We start from the raw sequence: 20,045 nt of genomic DNA, 5'->3' as shown, positions 1-20,045 counted from the left end.
AGGAGCCCTCACCAGACTGTGGGAGCTTCCCGGGATCACGAATGTACATCCGATCACGGCCGATTGACAACTGACTCATTGGTCATCGGATGGAGGGATTAGCTTTTCTGGTTGTCGGTTTCCGCAAAATTCGAAAACAATTTCCTCGCCGTGGGAGGACAGGAAATGCCGCCGCCACTGCCTGCTTCCCTCTTACCGTTTTCCACCCATTCAAGAACGGCATGTTGTTCTCGGGACAAGTCGGCGGCTCGTGTGGTTAAGATATTTTCCAACCGTCGGCAGCGCGCCATGTACGAGTTGTAGGTTTTGTGTGGAATTCATTAAAAAATTAGATGTCATTAAGCCATTACGATCGGGGGTTGTGATTGCTGCTGGGCTGGTTGGTGCGCGCCCTGAGGTGGTCATGCAAAGTTTTCCGGCAGCCGCCTGGCCGCGGATCGCGTGCGTGTTTGCTGTCGAAACGACACACCGCCTCAATTGACTAACGCTCCCGTGCGGAGTGTGGTGTCGCACGCGTCGCTGGTTCGCGCTTGGAATGCTGTAGCGTTACACGATATTCCGCCCGGATGGGTTATAATCCTAAATCTCTAGGAGAATCGTGTCGCCATTTTCGGCGCTGCTTCAGCGTGCGTTTGTGGTTCGCCTGATTTCGCACATAATTGATCTTTTCCGGTTCCGGAGTGTCACGGTTGAATTCGGGCGTCTTTCGAACGGAACGGGATAAATAATTTGCTATGCTATTTTGCCTCTACAAAGCTATTATTGCACCACCTTTAGAGTTTTACTCCTCAGTCCTATTTCTCGGGACGAAGACTCAAATAAAAAGGCTTCAGCGTTTACAGACCAGGGTAATGAGGGTAGTTTTGTGTTATGGCCGTTTTGCATCATCAGCGGTAATCATAAAGAGATAGTGGACATTCTGCAATGGATGTCAGTAGGTTGGTGGTGTATCGGACCATGATATTTATTTACAAACTAGTTAGAGGCATGCTTCCGAATTACCTAGGAGAACGAATAGTTAGGGGATGTGATGTACACAAGAACAAAAGAGCCAATAATTTTAAGGATGCCATCGAGAATTGCCGGCAACTCCTTATTTGTAAAGGGTATCCAATGGTTGAATTCAATGCCCAAAGAGATAGTAAATACAGATAACATTTGAGAGTTTAGACGAAGCTGCGCTCCGTACGTCAAAGAAGTAGTTAGGTAAATGTTGTTAGCATAGAGTTGTTAACTACTGCACTCATCGACGGAAGCTGGATGATTCCGCCATGATGATGAGTAAAAAAGGTCTTTTGTTTGTTTATTTTTTTCATTCGAATTTGAATTTTTTATCATAATTTAAAATAATAATATAGTGTACATGAATGAAACAACATATTTCAGACAGAGTGTTCTAGAGTGTCTTGCAACGATGCCACTACTTCGTGCCAATTTTTTTATTTTTTTTTAAATATAAACATCATAACGATAACTATCTCGCCTATCTCAAAAATAAAATAAAAAATGTTTGAAACATTTGTGGTTTCTCATGATCGAATCAGAATTGTGATCGATAATTAGAAAGCGTGGCGGGAACACTGAACTCTATTCAGAATTCAGGCATGGTAGTGAGTAACAACGTCGGAATGAATCAAAACAAACGGATTATCGTGTTCTATTAAACTGCTCATTTTATCGCGTTCCGTCGACAATACAGTTAACTTTATTTACAGTGTTTAAAAAATTCACGTCTTCCAAACCCATTTTAGGATAGAAAACAAACATTAATGTGGATGTGTCAGTGTCAATCAATCATTACGATCTGCCAATTCCAACGAATATGCGTGTATAAAAAATATAATAAACTTTATATACATCGTAAACACAACGTCTCCAGGTCGCTCTCAATACTCGTTAATCATTTCGATCTCTCTCGTCGATCATTTCGCTTTCAACGATCGTAACATGCAGCGCCTACTGTTCATGTGGCGCCTGAGATCCGTGCTGGTGGTGAAGCGTGCCGGGCACTGGCCACACTGGTATGGTTTCTCCCCATTATGGAACCGTATGTGGCGCTTCACGTTCGAGAGGTGCGTGAATCCTTTCCCGCACTGAGGACAAATGTGTGGCCGATCGCCCCGATGCAACCGCTCGTGTACCGCCATCGAGCTTTGCTGATGAAAGCGCTTCGGACAGGCGCTGCACTTGAAGCGCTTGGGTGTGACGTGCGTGTAGAAGTGGCGATTTAACGCGGATCGATGCTGAAACAGCCGGTTACAGTCGGAGTAGGAACACTGGAACGGTTTCGGATCGGAAAGGTGTGCGCTTTCGTGGATCGCCTTCGATTCCGGATTATCACACTCCCGGTAACAGTAGCGGCACATCAGCGCACTGATCTTGCCCGACAGCATGCGCCGGAACTTGATCGCGTTCGTGTTGTCCCGGCGCACTTTGGTACCGGTGGCGTGTTCCTTGTGCTGATGTTGCTTCGGCAACGCGGCGGAACGGAGCATTTGCTCCAGCTGGTGGCACTTGGTTTCGGTGCCATTTAGCTGCGGCACGCCGTCCTCTCCGTTCCCTTCGTGATCCCGGGCGTTGTCGAAGCCGTTTTCGACGCTGTCACTCGACAGCGAAACCGCTCGTAGTCCGATATCCTCCAGCGAGAGTTCTAGTTCCATCTTCACCACATCGATTGCATGTCCGGCACTATAGTTCATTTCCATATGGTCGTTTTCTTGCTGCTGCTGCTGCTGCTGCTGCTGCTGCTGCTGTTGCCGATATTCATTCACTGCGCTGTTGCTGCTGGTGCTGGCGTCATTAAGGCACTCTTCCGGAGTGCTAGGCAGGCTCACTGCGCTATCGAATGTTACGGATGGTTCAGATTTGATGAACATAGCAACTGGCGGACAAGACTGCTCCGAAAATGCCCTTCTTCGCGTCAATAGCACTGATTCGACACAGTCTTCACTGGGAATGCGAGGGTTTTCCGCACGCATCGTGGTCGAAGTTTCACCACCAGTCTCCAGGGAATCATTCTGTGTTGACGCATCAGGCCGGGTATGCTGATGATGACCACTGATCTGCAACCTGCCCAACCGGTTGATATTGTTGCGGGTGCATTTTTCCTTGAACCGGTGCGCTACTCGCAACTCATCGTAACACGGTATGCAGAGCTGATCTTTGGGTTCAACCTGGAAAACACGTCACGAATGCTCGGTTCAAGAGAAAAACCAGCAGAAGATGCGGCCAAAAACTCACTCTGATTGCCGTAACGTAGGTTAGTAACGTATCTACACCTCTTGGATGTTGGTAGATATTGAACATGCCGGGTTCCTGGATATGGCACGCAACGCACTGGCCGTGGCTCATTTTGCTGCTTGCTGGTGCCGTTAACATTCACCTGAAACCGATTCGGGAGATTTTCGACTATTTGCAGGCTATGATAGCAGCATGGTAGGCAAATTAGTTGATTTGCTCGCCGTACACAACTTATATCGCTAGTAAAGGTAAACAAATTGTTTTGAAGTTGTTGGACGTCGCGTGAAAACTGAGAAGCCCTGTGAAAAATATCACACTAAGCTTGTGGCTTGTATGTGACATTGTTCAAATTCACTGAGCGTTGCTAAATCTTCACGAATGTTCAAATGGGAAGAACAAGATTTTTTTTTGCCTTTTGCTTCATAAAAATATTTTATTTATCATTGCACTTCAGACCTTGTCACTTGAATGTGGCTCAACGTTTTGGGACTGACGATTTTGTGCGCCATGATTTATTCGGTCATGGCATACTCATTACTATCTGTGGAAATATCCATGTTCGTAGTACCCAACGATCCTGTCGCGTCTGTATTAACGGCCTTATCCTTTAACGCACAATCCACGTAGTAGTGGACATGCTTCACAACAGCTGCTTTAGGCCTGGCCAGTTCGTCCAACCTTTGATAGTACGGCAGGTCATCGGTGGTTGTTTGCTGATCATAATGGAAACGGAAACTCGATTTCTGTCCATGGCACTGGATTTGTTGAGCCACAATCGCTGCTTGCAGCTGTTGCAGCACTTGCTGCTGCCAACACACTTGATAGCCGTTTGGCACCTGATGGTGGGCCTCCGGTGAAGAAAGTCTGGACAAAAACCAATTCCTTCGATCGGTAATCGTGCGTTGATCCTGCTGGGTGATGATGAATGTTTCATTTCCGACAGTGAAAGGAACTGTTGGATTCACAAGCCAAATTGTATATGCCCCGTACAAGACCAGCCGGCCAGAATGTGTTGCAATACTCACGGTGAATCGGTTCGGAAAACATTTCATGGCTTTGCTGTTCGTAATTCACGGGTACCGTTTGTTGGGACATTGTGTTACACGGCGCACCGATTTTGTTTTGTCTTCGAAGTGAAATAATCTTTAATGTTCTGTTTTTGTGTTAAAAATGACTTATATTTTCACCAAATATTTGTACTGAACTTCAATTTTGCTGCGTCGTACCAAACCTCAACACGAAAGATTGTGAATGGAAACCGATGATACTATGATGACATGTAAAAAAGAACGTATGCCTCAATCAATAAAACTGGTGCAGCGCCTGCTCAGTTTATGCAGCGTGCTTGCTTATGTGATGCTTGCGTAGGCCGCACCGATCGGCAAAACGGGCATCGCATGAGCTGCACTCGTACGGTCGCTCCCGGGTATGCGTCAGCCGGTGGATGGTAAGCTTTCCGGACGAGTAGAATCCTTTGCCACAAGCGTCACAAACAAACGGCCGGTCGTTCGTGTGCGATCGCATATGCACCGTGTGTGAGTAGTGCGTTCGGTACGCTTTTTTGCAGATCTTACACACATACGGTTTTTTGCCGGTATGGAGACGCATGTGGTTTTTGAGGTTCCCGGACTCGGCAAACCCCACGCCACACTTGGTACAGACGAAGGGCTTCTCTCCGGTGTGTGTCCGTTCGTGCGCGTTGCGATTGCCACACGTATGAAACCGTTTCGAACAGTAGCCGCAACCGAAACGTTTGAATGACGCGTGTATCCGAACGTGTGCCCGCAAGCCAACGCGATCTTTGAAGGAGCTAGTACACCCATCGAAGAAACATTGATACGGTTTGTTCTGAGTGTCGTGGATAACGGAGTGTTCGACCTTTTCCGGCAGCTGCTTGAACTCCTTGAAGCAGTATTCGCACATAAGATTGTGCACTTTCGGGAGCCTCGGGAATGACGGTAGTGGTTCATCATCGAGTGAATGCGCTTGGTCGTGTTCGTCGTGCGTCGTGTATTCCGACTTTTTTACTACATCGTCCTCCTCGTTGTGCTCGGTTGGTTCTTTTTCACTCTCGTCAGGATGCTGCTCCACTTCTTCATCTTTCTCACGGCTCTGCTCGTTGTCGTCCAATAAAATCTTAATGCTGTGCTCTTTTGTATCGTCTACGTGTTCTTCCGCGTCGTTTACAGGCTCCTCCTCGACAGCCAATCGTTGCTCGTGTTCCTTGTCCTCTTGAGCGGTAGATTCATGTAACGGCACCAACAGTGGACTACTGATTTGCAGCTCAGCCTCTGATTTCCAGTTTGTACTGGGCTCACACTCTTGGTCCGGTGTGGTGGTCGAGTGGCTAGTAACCTTCTGCTGCGATTGACCGGACAAGCGTACTACGTTGTTTTGTATGCTGCGCTGTTTAAATCGATGCGCAGACTTAAGCTCGTCGTAGCACGGAACACACAGGTAGTCGTTCGGTTCGATCTAACATTCGGGTTCGAATGAAGCGATTAAAGAGTGTCATTATGTCGCCAAGAAAGCGAGCTCCTCCGTAGACTTCGCGACATCTTACCCCGATTCCCGTTACGGAAAGAAACATATCGTCTAGGCCATGCGGATGCTGGTAGATGGCTATCATGCCGTTTGATTTGGCATGGCACGACACACACGTTGGCAGCATCTTACCAGCAATGCTGTTAGACGAACCAATCTAACATTAACTTTCTGCAATTAGTATGTTGTGCCTACGATCCCGAAGCGTTGCTAAACAATAATATAAACACGCTAGAATAAAATGTCAAAACAATAATTTCACTGTCAAATGGTCCGGTGAAAAAGATTCCCTTCGAAGCAATCGTTCGGGTGGCGTAATGGTGGGAACTGTCATTTGCTGTCCGCGTGTGTCCCGGCACTAGCAGAGCGAAGAACGAAAACAATGTGCGTTTAACGGTGCAATTTATAACTTTTGGTGGTTCGATTCAAGTGCAGGTATTTGGTGTTAAACTTTTAGAAAGTGCTTTCGTTCGGTCGTACAACCTACATCGATTTAACGATGAATCGAGTAAAAAAGAAAGCCGCAGCAACCAAGCGTAAGCAGACGGTGCCTTTGGTTCAACGCAAGAAGCAGCCGGTTGAATCCGACATCGATTCCTACGATTCCATGGTGGACAACGGAACCGATGAAGACGACGACGACGATGGTGACGATCATCGTGACATTTCGAACGGTCACAACGTACCATACGAGGATGACGAAAGCCCCGACAGTGGGCACGAAAGTGGCGCCTTTGTGCGGCTGCCGAAAGCTAAACCATCCACCGGCCGCCAGCATGCCAAACGAAAAGCGGCAGCCCACGAGGACGAAGAAGCTCACCGGAAGCGGTTGAAGGCGATCAAAGAACTGTACAAACCACCGACAGTGGAGGAAATCAATCGGCTGAAGGAGACGGAGAATTACTACCACTCCAATCTGTTCCGGATGCAAACGGAACAAATGCTGAAGGAGGTCCGTGTCCCCGCCAAGGTGGGACGCTTCGTGCACGTCTGGTTGGAGGAGTTTAAGGGCATTCTGAGAGGCATCGAAGAAGCACCCATCGCTCGTGGTCTATTGGAGGTTACTTACGATGGCATCGAGTTTCCACTTCAGCTCGAGGATTCTCATCTGCGGGATGTTTTGGGCATGGGAAGGTTCCAGTACTGCCCCCAGCAAAACGTACGCATCATCGGTGGCGGTGGCGGAGTGCTGCGAACTTCGTTCGGTAAGCCCCTGATCGTGGACCTGATCCTCGCCATGCCCGATAAGTGCTTCCACAAGGATGACTATCTTAACCTTCGTTATCACTGCAAAAGAGCGCACTATCTGTGCACGATTGCCGAGCACATACTTCGTGCCACACATCAAAGTGTGGGCGAAGTTCGTTTCGTTCCGCTGAAAGGTGATCATTTGAAGCCAGTCCTCGAAATGGTGCCATCAGATGAAAAATTCGTGCACAAGGTACACTTTCGCCTGCACGCCGTACCCGAGGGTGGCAAGTTTTCAAAAACACGCTTCCTCCCGGCAAACAACAACGTCCGACCGGCGCTGGTTGGCCACGTCGCAGAGGCCGAAAGTTACGAGAGGTTCCCAACGCCCCACTACAACTACTCGATTGCGTATGATTTGCGTGTCGTGAAGAATGCGGAACTGCTCGAAAGCATCATCCAGTCGGATAGTGTGCGGGAAGCGATTGTGCTGCTGAAGGTGTGGGCCAGCCAACGCTGCTTCAACCAGGGACGGTACGGTTTCGATGGAGGCCTGATCACGTTCTACGTTGCGTATCTGCTGCACTGTCGACGGATCTACCCGAACATGAGCAGCTATCAGATTATACGACTGTTTTGGAATCAGCTAGCGGCAAGCACCTGGGACACGGAGGGACTGTCCTTTGAGGCGAGCAACCGTGAATTGATCGCATCGTTTCGCCAGTTCCATGAAGTGGTGTTTCTCGATCCGATCGGCGTGCTCAATTTGACCGCGAACCTACCGCTCGATCTGTACCGCCGTGTCCGGCATGAAAGTGCCCTCGCAATCCGTCTGCTTGATAACCGGAAGATCAACAGCTTTCTGCCACTGTTTCTGGCCAGCTATCCGGTGTTCAGTCAGTACGATCACATCGTCTCCCTGCGCGAACCGGGACTCGTGCCGGCAACAATCGAATCTTTCGCGGAGGACATCGACCGGCTCGATTTTGTTGGGGACCGACGGGCGCTGTTTGTGAAAATGATTGAACGGTTGCTCCGAAAGGGTCTCGGATCGCGGGTTACTTGCTTGGTGCCATTACCCGGCACACAAGCTAACCAAGGGGATACAGCCGACGATGGATGTACGATCGGTATTGTTCTAAACCCCTCGGAAGCATTCAATCTGGTCGATAAAGGTCCCGAAGCGATTAAGGTGGATGCGAGCGAAGAATTCCGAACGTTTTGGAGGGGAAAGGCAGAACTTCGTCGCTTCAAGGATGGTTCGATCACGGAATCGTGCGTGTGGGGACAATCGGACGATCCGATCGGGCAGAAACGTTTGATCGTACGTTCGATCGTGCTGTTTCTGTTGCAAGCGCACTACGACATACCGGCGAAGAAGGTCAGCTATCTGGCGGCTCAGTTCGAAACGGCACTGCATCCGTGGCCACGGAAAGAGCTCGAGATGCTCCACGAAACAATCGAAGAGCGTTCGCTTGCCATCATCCGGGCATTCGACTCGCTCAGTCGAATGATGCGCGATCTCGAGAAGTTACCACTAACGATCAATGCAATCACCGGAACAGACGGAGTCTTTCGGTACACCGATCCTGATCCAGCGCGACCGACCGCAAGTGGGCTGCTTGTCAATGGGCAGCTCGTGTTTCTGAGTGGCAAACCCATTCACGCAACGATTCAGCTCGAAGCGAGCGGCAAGTGGCCGGATCAGCTGGAGGCGATCCGTCGCCTTAAAACGGCCTTCTATCTACGGATCGCCGAATGCATCGGTAAGGCAAAGGGCACCACCGGGAAACCCGTGGCCCAAGCGTACAACGAGTATCTGGATGTGCTCTATGGTAAGTACGCAGGGAGGTGACTTGGAACTCCAACTTCAATGCGATTCTGATGGTCCCGTATTTGCAATTGCAGAGAAATTCCTGTTCCGTTTCGTCATCATCCATCAGCGCGAGATCTCGATCCTGCGAGAGTATCTAGCCGAAAACAAGGTCACCCGTATGCTGCAGGATACGGACGAAAGCATTGGGCTCGAGATGCAGGCTATCATTCTGCCTAACCTAACCGGCATTCTTCATGGTCTGCATCAGCAGCACTTTTCCTTCGGTTCGGTGGCGGCCATTGCCAAAAGGTGGTTGTACGCACAGTTGATCGATCCGTACCACTGGCCGGACGAGTGCACGGAGTTGCTATTGGCCTCGCTATATCTCAATCAGCCCCTGCATCCTTCGGTTCAACCCCAGGCCGGTTTTCTACGCTGGCTCCAGTTCATCGCGACCACCGACTGGAGCAAGGAGATGGTGGTGGTGAACTTTAACGACGAACTTTCCTCCGAAACGATCGACGAGCTGGAGCGTGAGTTTGGCGATCGTCGTGACCGTTTTCCGCCGCTCACGATCGTCACACCGTGCGACGGTTATGGGCGCTACGGGTTGTTCGGACGACGGGCACCGACAGTACCGATTCTGAACCGTGTGTCGCTACTGGCGAAGGTGGCGATCGGGATGATCGACGAGAATTTTCGTACGATCCGTCGTAAGATTCAGGTAAGTCGCAGAGCAGCGTGTGACCACCGAACTTGCATTTCATTGGGATTTGTGTGTGTTTCAGAACTTCTTCAAGCCCTCGTACGACGGTTACAATATGATCATCCACCTCGACCCTTCGATCATACCGTCGATCGGTATACGGAGCGCTGCAAGCATTGGCAATCGCGAACCGCCCAGTCTTTTCGCTCAGCCAGCCGGCAAGGAACCGGCCGCCGGGTTCGATCCCGTGCGGTTCTACTTACGCGAGCTCCGTGAAGCCTACCGAAAGTTTGCCCTTTTCTTCTACGATCCGTGCGGTGGCGATCGTATTGCCGTCCTCTGGCGCCCCGAAGCACTCGAAGAGAAACCATTTACGGTAGGTTGAGGCACAACGATCTTAAAGGCTATTACTATCTTCTACTATCTACTATCGTGATTCTTATCTTCCCCAGATGTCGAATGTAAACGGTCGTATGCTGAGTGGAACGGAAGCGGATGGCACACTGCGGTTGAATGTGGACGCGTTGATACGAGACTTTGAAATCATTGGCCAAGGATTGGTGACGCGTGTGGAGCGTCGATGAACTGCCAGAGACCCGAACAGGTCTGTCCATCGGAAGAAGAAGAATTGGTCACTATCTGTAGGCCAATAAAAAAACATATACCCCTCAAACCGTTGGTTCATTTTATTTTGGCTTCCCTTCCAGGGAGTAGATAAGTAAAAATATACATATCACTATTGTTCGCCCGAAAGCACTCCGTTCGTGGTGGGAAGCTTTAAGCAGGATACGAGAATCCCCCAGCTCGATTCTAGATCGCTTGGAACGTTGCGGAAACAAAGTACGGCAGCGTGTCCATTGGTGCCGTGTAGTTGTAGATCCATCGGCCACCCTCATGCATGCGGCCAGTATTACCATCACGCCACGTTCCTTTCGGCAGGTACACGTCTCGCCTGGAAGCGAATTCTATCAACACGGGTGCGACAATGATGTCTTCGCCGAGAAGGAACTCTGGAATGGTATGAATAGCATAAAAAGGGATCAGATGCCAGACGCCTTCCTTATCGACGGTTCAACGTACGGTCGTTAACGACTTGGGCAATTTTGTCGGCAGGATCCAACCACCAGAGTGGTAGATTCACTGGAGTGCCAAGTGTAACGGCCAATCGCATCCGCTGGATAATGTAGTCTGAGTACGTTTCGTGTAGCTCGGTAAACTTCTTCGCCAGCGTAATACTCTGCGAAATATGAAACAATTAGTTGAGTTACGGTCACGCAGCGTGCGATGGTGTGGTTTACCTCCTCATCAATATCCCACGGCGTCTTGGAGAACTGAAGGCTCGGCATGAAGACGCTCGCCTGCAGCCAGCGAATGAACAGCTCCTTCGTCAGTATGTCGTCACCGTATACGTTGCCCCCGATCATATCGGGCAGCACGAACGGATAACCGTTCAGGTTCATCTGCAGCAGGGTCGGCACCAACGAGCGGAGACCATTGTTCCAACCCCATCGTGTGTCGAAATCTAGCATCCGGACAAAAACGGGAAGATCCTGGGTTCCCCAGCCCGTGCGGACCTCGATCATGCCACCGAAAGCGGCACACATGCGGACAAAATTGACCGTCTGGCTCGAGGGCAGAAGCGCTTTGTCCCCCCCGATATCCGGATCGTCCGGTGCCCAGCTTGTTTCGCCGGCATCAAACTTGAAGTTGTCGATGCCGAGCTCTTGCAGTTCGCCCAGCCGACGCCGGTACCACTCGACCGCGTCCGGGTTGTTGAAGTTTATGTACGACGCTTCGTTCTCTCCGCTGTTCCACCATTTCGTGTTATAGCTGATGGTTTCGTTGTGGGACTTCACCAGGTACCTGCAACATCGAAACGAAACGATCATTCGAAACCAGTTGTACTTGATTGACATCGACCCGATTGCCCGCTTCCTTACCCCTTGCTGAGGGCCTCCGTGTACCAGGGATCGCAGTTTTTGTTGATGAACGGGTGCACCCATAGTGTAACTCGGAAGCCCATCTCGTGTAGCGTTTCCGCCATTTCCGTCACGTTCGGAAAGGTGATCGTGTTGAACGTCAGAGAACCATAGCAAACCTCCCACAGATCGTCGATGTCCAGCTGTGCGTTCTTGAAGCCGTACGCATTGATCTCCCGTGCGAACTCGATCACCGTCTGCTGGCTGATCGGGCGCCGGTACCGCACCCACGTCGACCAAATCGGGTGGCGGACCATCCGTTCGTCCGGGATGTCGACCGGTTGATTGAGCAACCGTTCGACGGCCCGCTTGTGCGCTTCCCGGGCATCCGCTGCGATGCCGATGCGGTACTTGAACACAAACTCATCGTCGTACGTGTAGTACGGTAGCTCTTTCTTCGCCGTCAACCGCAGCACCTGCTCGTCCTGGTCGATGAACAGTGGCACCTCCTTATCGACGTAGCAGAACACCCCGGCCGTGCTGAGCCAGTACCGCTCGACGATGGCCGCACTGTGCAGCTCCTTGGTGATGTACGCGTAGTCATCGAAGCGCAGCTGCTCGATCGGATAATACTGCTCCATCTGCTCGGGGCCACCGTACCAGTGTAGCGGTGAATCACCACCGACCGTGCCCTGCAGCTGTATAACGTCGCTACCGATCTGCCCTTTGCGCAGGGTGCGGCTGATGCTGAGGTACGAAAACCCGGCGCTGTCCTCCAGCTCGCGAATTTCCACGTCCTGCCCGTTGCCGTACAGGCGGAGCCCTTTGGGGAACGGCTCGATGTCCGAGTCGTCCGTGAAGTCGTGATCGAAGGTGATCTTCTGCAATGTTTCGTCACCTGTCGAGATGAGACAGCGTCAGCAATTACAGAGCAGTGTGTTCGGAGACAGGAACAGGAGAGCATACTTTGTTTACTAGTTCTAGTCGAATTTAAAATGGAATCGATTTTTAAACCCCCACATAGCGTCCGCAACCAGACGATGGTCTCTGTCCGGACCTTTGCCCCCGATCGCGATCACAGTCCCGTAATCAATCTTTTGCCCATAATAGCAAACGGAGCGAATCGACAGCGCGCCCTCTTGACGGCGGGCGAACCGAAAACGCATTCCTCGTGGTGTGCCACGAGCCGGTCACGTTGTGGTGAGCTCCTCCAACGGCCGGGAAAGATAATTAATTCCTCTGGTACGAAATTAATTTCGAATCGTTTGGATATCCGGCGCGGCTCGAGCCGCTGGGTGTGGTGGGATGTGAACGGCCGTGCGACCGAGAGGGATTCGCGATGCTGCACGCGCGTTGGTGGCGTCTTGAGAACGCGCCAACCGTGACGTGATTGGAGCCAACTGGCCTTCCGGCGGTGCTGGTAGGTGATCTGCGCCCGGCCGAGGACGAGATTTATGTGCCGCGCTTATGGTTCAAGTTCTGAAACGCGCGCGTGCTACCAGGAAGCGAAGGAAACTCCCATTAATTATGGCCATTTTGTGCCACCGCTCGGTGCGCTGGGCGTTTGGCACGTGAAAAACTCGGTGTGTGAGGACAGAGATGTTTGTTTTTTGCGTTCGGGCTTATGAAAAAGATGAAAAATGTGGCACGAAACTCCCGCGTAAATGGTGCGTATGATCGAAATGGCGCTCGGCGGCGTCGTCGTCGTCGTGGTGTCACGTGCTCGATGTGCATCATTTTTATTGACGGTCCTTGTTAACGGGAGCTCCCCTTGGAAATCTTTACATTTTTTGTGGTTGCGAACGAACACAAATACAAGCATTTCGATTGATTACTAGCAACGATTGGGATGAACAATTGCTCGAGGTGAGCGATAAGATATCGTCGGCCGAAGACAGCTCGGTCGAGTCGAGTCGAGATGGCAAGCTGTTAATTTATGGTCCGTGAGTGGGTTATTGAAATTAGGTTTTTGATTAGATATGATGTATTGAATTGAATGCGCTCTTCAAAACCGACCCTTTAAAATATTTAGTTTATTTTTACATTCAGCAATGTTGGCTCTTGCCACTGGCTGGCGTAACGAGGAAGATGATGCATTTTTCTTTTATATTATCCTGATTTAATATCACAATTTGCAAAATTGAATCAAATTTGTCTTATGGCTGTCTTAAAATTGATGATTTAAACCTCTTCTGTTTTATGTTATAATTCCATCAGGCTTTGATCAGCAGCAAAATTGAATGAAACACTCCATCATCAAACTCTGCCTAGCAATTAACACTTTTGCATACTTCCATTACCATAAATTATGGCTGGAATTTCATCATTCATTAAGCAACCGAATAAAACCGAATTGCCAATGCTATGCCAAAAATGCCAGCTTGTGCTTCGAAGCGGGGACCCCTTACGGTCACTTTAAATGTCGAAACTGACAATCAATAAATTTTAAACGAAGCGCATCACATTTCGAAATGAACATTTCACGGAGCTTCACGGAGTCTCGGATTTGGATTCGGTTCCCCTCGAACCCCTGCGGACGCTGCTGTGATGATTTACGGGTTCAGCGAAGTGCAGATCAAGAGCTCGGATCAACTCGGAGCAGCAGCAGCGCGTGGCCATTACGACTGACGAGGAAACAGATGAGAGACGCCAAAGGGCACATTGGCTCCATAATAATCAAACGCGGCACCCGCGGACCGCGCCAATTGGAATGGCGAAAATTGAAGCAACCCACGATTGGTTCTGCTGCGAAACCTGGCCTAGAAACTTAGACTACTGCTACTTCTGCTACTCCTGCTACTCCTGCTATTGTCCGCGCCGCGCGCGTTTAGGATGGAAAAATGGACCAACGGTGGCGCGTGCTTTCCCCGGCGACATCGGTTTTGGATCGTTCTAAAATTAATCTCCAAAACGCGACTGGCCGTGTCATTCGCAGTAGCCAAAGGGGCACAGCTTCTCATCGTCATGGCGACCGATCAGAGCGCGGCTTGATCTGGCAACACTGCCTTCGCCTTCCTGTCCGGGGAAACCTCATCCAAATCTCCGTGGCTAACCCCACTCTCACTGTCGGGGTTCTTCCTCGGCTTTGTGGGCGAGCTACGCGGAGAAGCGGTCCATCAATCAGCGGAAAATGTAAACACCGCCGCCGTCAAGTTTTGATCGCGAATGAATCGCCTTCACGAGATCGACGTTTGCGGCATTGAGCATGATGCTGCGCTGCGCCCGTGGCCTGGCCGTTGGCTTTTAATGCTCGTGTTTGCATGTCGCCTGTCACGAGCCGTTCTGTTGTTTTGCTTGTGTCGTCGTGCGCGTCGTAACTTGGACGGCGGGCACTGGCAACCCGGCCATATCTCGTCCATCATCGGGGATCGGGGACGGATCGTCTGTCGTCGGCGGGGCCCCATCCAGGGGCCATGTGCACCGCCGGGGAGACGAGCGCGTGTTGGAGAAGAGGAAGTGATAACTGACTTTTGTCATTTGTTTTGCCATTGCAAATGTGTTGATTTTGTTGGGCGGCCATTCTGTTTTCTGATGACTGGGATTATGACATGGCTCCACTCGTTTTATTAGTTTAGGGGATGTTTGACGAGTTGTGACTTTCCCTAGCAGTATCCTTGAAGATAAATGGCCCGCCACATGAAACTGACCAGTTATTATTTTTGTAAATTTGAAAAAAGTGAAAATAAATCCAATTGTGTTGAACATTGTTTTGAAGCACCCAACCCACATGTTTGCTTGAAGCATAAAAGAACCGCCACTGCTCCGGGTACCTAGTTCGGGTTCGGACCCCAATGAAATGTAATTGCCATGCAGTTGCTGGTAATTACAAAACTTCGTATTTTATTAGTTACTGTTAAGCTTAGTCGGGCAAAGTTATTTTTGTTTTCTGATGTTTTATTTTTTTTTTATTACATATAGTGTCATATCCGAATACCCCCATTCGTTCTAACAATTTCATCTGCTCTGGCGGGTATTTTCGAGTGTCGATTACACGTGGCGTCGGCTCCCAAAGCGTTACCTAAGACCTGAGGGCGAACCGATTTCAATTCCGGTCCCAAAACGGTGGGCTCCCTCAAGCCAGTCGAGGATGCCGTTGATGGATGGATCGAAAATGGTAGGGTACTCTGGGCGAACGGGCCAACGCCTTGTGAGTCTCTCGTAGTGATTTCCCTCACGATCGTTCCCCGACCGCCCGATCGGATTACCGTCGGGGTGGTTGGGCGACGGCCAACCACTCTTCCCCCACGTGTGGGGCCAGCCAAACGGGGGTTTGATTTATTCCAAGTGGGGAGACAGCATTTATGCCACGGCGCCGCATGGAACGCTCTGGCCTGGCGATAATTACCGAAAACCTTCTACCTTGGCATCCTTGGCGAAGGTGTGTGGCAAACAAGGTGACTGCTGCTGTCGGGCGCGGAGATCCTGACATTCCTCTTAACGCTGCGCACTGTGCTGCACTGTTGCAATCTGCAGCAGCAGCAGCAGCGGGGACCCCGTGCTCTTCCGGCGTTAATTTGTGGGGTCCATTGCCGGCGGTGTCAGTCGAAAGGTATATTCCATTTGCAATGATCTTTGCGTTGGGCCGCCGCTCTGCCTGCCGGCACGGATGTTCCTGTGAACTCGATGCCAAAATGTGCATTCCGTCCCCTATCTAATGCATCGCCGCAATGCATCGGCGAATGCATCGCATTCTTTTCCGACGTCTGCCGTTTGGCAGATTGGCAGATGCCAGATTGGCAGATGGACGGCACCGGCAGAGTGTTTGGCTGGTCACCGTTTGATGTTTCGCTAGCCCCATTCCGACGGTTTTCCGTATCGTTTCTAAAGATTATAGTTTACTGCTTATTACAAGTTTGTACCTTCGCTAAACGTTGCTTATACTGTTGTCAACTATTGTAGTGAATCGTTTTCAATATTCAAATTCATCAAACAATCAATTGAAATCATTTGAATCAATTCAAATATTTGAAAAATGATAAACTCAACAGCCAAATAAAGAAAACAACAAAAGTACAGACAACGCATCGAATAAGTTAGCCGACAAGTGTTAACGAATAAATGGAAATACAATTCGTGAATGTAAATAGTGAAGTAGAAAATGTAAGGATCGAAAATGAGATTTAAAAAAAGCAGAATAAAAAACTAAACTAAATTGAATTTAGTTTAAATCAAACCAATACCATCGAGCATCAACATCAAATGATAGTCAAAATAAAATCACTTAGGTTCGAGGAGCATTTCCTTCGACGAGTGATCGCCAATAATCATCAAATAATGAGCCAATCGAGTGAGAGTTTCGCTCCGACAGACTGTGTTTACCCTTTCTCGAGCGCCGAACGATATTGGCCGAACGTTCGAGGTGTACACTACACAGCGGCCTGATGCTAATTATTGCCGCCACATGTGGCCATCATATTCGATTTTTGTTTATTTTCATAACCCCCTCGGGGCAATAAGAACCACGAGATACGAGGTTTAAAACCACCAACGAGATCCCGCTTTTTGAGCGCGCAGTAATCGATTGCGGCGGCGGCGGTAGTTATGCTTGGCCGCAATGAAAACATCGCCGATCGCCCCGATCGCCGCGATCGGACGGAATTTATAAACTCTTGGAAAACGGAAAACAAACACGCCTCTCTGTTCACACTCGCCAGTCGCTGGTTAGGTCAATTCTGGTTTATTCGGATTCGGTACTGCACCCCCCCTGCGAACTTACCTCGGTGGATGGTTAGCACGTATCGGTGATCGGATTGCTCCTGCAACCGCAGCTCGATCGGACTGGCCGTGAAGCGATACGTTTCAGTGAGGTCCGCGTCGTCCCGCAACACCAGCACGAGGGTCACGGTCAGGGCCGCGGCCAAAACCAGCACCCCGAGCGTCGACAGCAGGCAACATTTCTTCGTCACTCGGATTGCCATCTGGGAACGTGCGGGCCGACCGTCCGCAGGCTGGTGATAGGTGCGCGATGTTGTTGCCTGTCAGGCCGGGCCGGGGTCGCTGGTGGGAAAAACAATCACTGGTGTAGGTTCACACTCGGACTTCCGGTCCGTCACTGCCGGGGAGGGTGGTCGCAATTTCTGTACGTTACTTCCACGTATGTCTGTCAAACGTCTGGATGATCCCGTGGCGCTGTCTACCTGGTTGACCTGCATCCGGACACACGCTCTTGCAGGCGTTTACCCAAAATAAACTTCTACCCCAACAACAACGTACCGCCCGGACCCGGACATCACCATATCATCATGTGGGGGTTCTACTCGAGTACACGGCGCACGACACAACTGCCCAACCCGTGACCCGTCAGCGTAGCCACGTAGCATGTAGCTTATTTTGAACCACTGGCACCGGAATGACACACAAGTTTTTTTGCCGTAACGGAGATGAGAGTGAATAACCTACAAGAATAGCTTGCACGAGATCCTTCTTTTTAGAACTCCACTTTTAGTACAACGCTCCTACGGGTTGGACCACCCAACCCTATAAACACCAGAGCACACCAACGGCAGCCGTTCGAGTGAGGGCTGCGCAGTAACTTTACGTTCAAATCACACCATGGCGACGATCGGACATCTCGCCAGATAATGGGTCCGAAGCTTCATTCACGGCGTGGAACAATAGGCATCATCATAGACATCATTATCTCACTGAACGGTACGGTGTTATCGCAGGCTGGCCATCCGCACGTTCCTGGCACGTGTACACAAGATCGATCACCACGGATGAAGATACCACGTGAAGCCCATTGATCTCCCCGACGAGACCTTACTCTCATAATAGGGCACTGGGCTGCCCCTTAACACTTGAAAGATCACAGAATCACTCCCCAGGACAAGTTGCTGTCACACAGTTTCCGACACACGACAGTCGCGCTGCCCCCGACAGGTCAGTGGCAAAAGACGACGATCGCGCCAACCGAAACCCCGAGAGCGACTGAGCGCGAGATGAGTTCGGCGGCTGTTTGCCAGTTTTTCCGCCACGTCGTGACACGAACGAGACACGGCGCACTGCCAGCTACGCACCGGCCAGAACGGGATACCTTGCTGCGCACGATCGATCGCACGGTGGGAAATTCTTCACCAGATCATCCGACGCGCAGGCGATGGCGGGGGCGAGCCAGTCACGGAAAGGAGATCTCATTTTCTTCGACCTTGTCACTTTTCCGCACGCGCACGCCCCCTCTCTCTCTCTCTCGCTCGTCGGGGGCGTCATCGTGTCGTGTCGTGTGGTGGCAAAGGTGGCACCAGAATGAGGTGCCAGAACCACCAGCCCCACACCCGGGAAAAATTGATTAATCGTGCGTTGTTGTTGGGCGGGCGGAATGAAGCATGTTTCGCGCTCGCGCTACGCTGGATTGCGTTTCCTATTTTAAAGCCTCCATTTTTCAAAGAATGCCGCGCCCGGCTGCGTGGAAATGTCTTCTGGCGATCCTCGAAAGAAGAAAAAAAACAGGATGGTGGTGGTAACACGTATCATTAGTCATTCTCTTCGCTCACCGGCGCGGACAGCCCGTGACGGCCGGTGGTGATCTGCATCCGGCGTCCTACTGGTTGTCCTGCACGTGTTGCGCTGATCCGCGCGTACTGCCAAAATACATTTTAACAAAAAGGGCGAATCGCGAAGGCTGAGCCGAGTAACTGAACCCCCCCATTTTGATGGTGAAATGTGATACATGGACGCTTTTGATGAGCCGGGATCGCTGTTGCATTGCACGGTTTTATGATTGTGCTTCGTTCTCTCGGATAATCATTGTGCTATTTTTTGCCCCTTTTTGTTTACACCTTTTTTGCGTGATGCTCTCCTGCAACACAACCGTGGCCTGTCGCATCGCCATCCTTTTTGATGGGCACCCAGTGGCCCGTGTTTCGAGTAAATCGTAAAAACCGGAAAATAATTGCTTGCGTTAAATGGTACTAAAATGTAAATGGTTGGCTAAAAATATTCCGTTACGTTTGGGGAGACCGACGTGAAGTTGCACTTGAGTCTCTCTTGATATTTGTTTTGTACCTTTTATTGGTATAATGTTCGTTTTGTATTCTTTATTTTGTAAACTTTGGCCATTACTTTTGCGATGTACTAAAAGTACTAAAGGTTTTTTAACTAAAATTCATGTTTTCTGCTGCCAAAACTACTAACTAACCGGTTTTAACCAACCAACCAACCTACTCTAAACGCTTTGCAAAGCGTTCAATTCCCCGTAAATCATAGGCCATTAAAATGTCGCTTGGATCTACTCGGAAGCTGCCGCCCATTAGTACGTACGATCGATAGATCATTTCCCTAATGTTCCTTTGGCGTGGGGGGAAATTAATATCAAACCTCCTCTCCGCAGCGCAACGGGCACGGAAATTGCTTCATTACAGCCGCCTGGCGGCGGAGTGCGCCTTGTTCCAAAAAGATTCACACGACAACTTAATGCCACTGCGGAAAAGTGCATCCCCGACCGACCGATCGCCGTAGAGGCGCCGTTCCGCGAGTGAGTGGAAAATGGCCCAAGACAAATGGCGCCTCTCGGCTGCTGTCGGCGGCTGCTCCAGTGCAAAAAAACCGCAAGTCCTGCGTCCGGCGTCCGGCGTTCCCCGCAAGGCCGGCCACGAAGATTGGTCGTTAAATTTAAATTCATGTACCGTGTTCT

General features: G+C 50.3%; 3 protein-coding genes and 1 pseudogene across 3 annotated transcripts; 1 reads left to right on the top strand and 3 right to left on the bottom strand.

The window, feature by feature from the left end:
• Positions 1–1,817: 1,817 nt before the first annotated feature.
• LOC131210531 (adult enhancer factor 1-like) lies at positions 1,818–3,390 on the bottom strand. The gene is made up of 2 exons (XM_058203789.1): positions 3,241–3,390; positions 1,818–3,173 (listed from the first exon to the last, which is right to left on the bottom strand). The coding sequence occupies exons 1-2, from the start codon at positions 3,376–3,378 to the stop codon at positions 1,923–1,925; spliced, it is 1,389 nt and encodes a 462-aa protein (XP_058059772.1). The 5' UTR covers positions 3,379–3,390; the 3' UTR covers positions 1,818–1,922.
• Positions 3,391–4,537: 1,147 nt separating this feature from the next.
• LOC131210162 (zinc finger protein 69-like) lies at positions 4,538–5,940 on the bottom strand (annotated as a pseudogene).
• A 343-nt stretch (positions 5,941–6,283) lies between these two features.
• LOC131212412 (nucleolar protein 6) lies at positions 6,284–10,156 on the top strand. Its single transcript, XM_058206271.1, has 4 exons — positions 6,284–8,807; positions 8,881–9,512; positions 9,577–9,870; positions 9,947–10,156. Exons 1-4 carry the CDS (start codon positions 6,284–6,286, stop codon positions 10,076–10,078), a joined length of 3,582 nt encoding a protein of 1,193 aa, XP_058062254.1. The 3' UTR covers positions 10,079–10,156.
• Positions 10,157–10,166: 10 nt separating this feature from the next.
• On the bottom strand, positions 10,167–17,993 carry LOC131212413 (myogenesis-regulating glycosidase-like). The gene is made up of 5 exons (XM_058206272.1): positions 17,130–17,993; positions 11,435–12,311; positions 10,793–11,357; positions 10,575–10,731; positions 10,167–10,504 (listed from the first exon to the last, which is right to left on the bottom strand). Exons 1-5 carry the CDS (start codon positions 17,329–17,331, stop codon positions 10,305–10,307), a joined length of 2,001 nt encoding a protein of 666 aa, XP_058062255.1. The 5' UTR covers positions 17,332–17,993; the 3' UTR covers positions 10,167–10,304.
• Positions 17,994–20,045: the final 2,052 nt, after the last annotated feature.

Source organism: Anopheles bellator, chromosome 2 (genome assembly GCF_943735745.2).
Source record: "Anopheles bellator chromosome 2, idAnoBellAS_SP24_06.2, whole genome shotgun sequence".
Lineage (NCBI taxonomy): Eukaryota > Metazoa > Arthropoda > Insecta > Diptera > Culicidae > Anopheles > Anopheles bellator.
The sequence above is the reverse complement of the archived record's forward strand: the minus strand, read 5'-3'. Positions and strand labels throughout refer to the sequence as shown.

Excerpts from the sequence above, each read along its gene's own strand:
- LOC131210531 (XM_058203789.1), bottom strand. The coding sequence starts at position 3,378 with ATGTTAACGGCACCAGCAAGCAGCAAAATGAGCCACGGCCAGTGCGTT. Across the intron at positions 3,174-3,240 it reads CCTACGTTACGGCAATCAGA|GTTGAACCCAAAGATCAGCT; the intron begins GTGAGTTTTTGG and ends CGTGTTTTCCAG.
- LOC131212412 (XM_058206271.1), top strand. The coding sequence starts at position 6,284 with ATGAATCGAGTAAAAAAGAAAGCCGCAGCAACCAAGCGTAAGCAGACG. Across the intron at positions 8,808-8,880 it reads GTATCTGGATGTGCTCTATG|AGAAATTCCTGTTCCGTTTC; the intron begins GTAAGTACGCAG and ends TTGCAATTGCAG. Across the intron at positions 9,871-9,946 it reads TCGAAGAGAAACCATTTACG|ATGTCGAATGTAAACGGTCG; the intron begins GTAGGTTGAGGC and ends TATCTTCCCCAG.
- LOC131212413 (XM_058206272.1), bottom strand. The coding sequence starts at position 17,331 with ATGGCAATCCGAGTGACGAAGAAATGTTGCCTGCTGTCGACGCTCGGG. Across the intron at positions 12,312-17,129 it reads CGTGCTAACCATCCACCGAG|GTGACGAAACATTGCAGAAG; the intron begins GTAAGTTCGCAG and ends TCATCTCGACAG. Across the intron at positions 11,358-11,434 it reads ACGGAGGCCCTCAGCAAGGG|GTACCTGGTGAAGTCCCACA; the intron begins GTAAGGAAGCGG and ends TCGATGTTGCAG.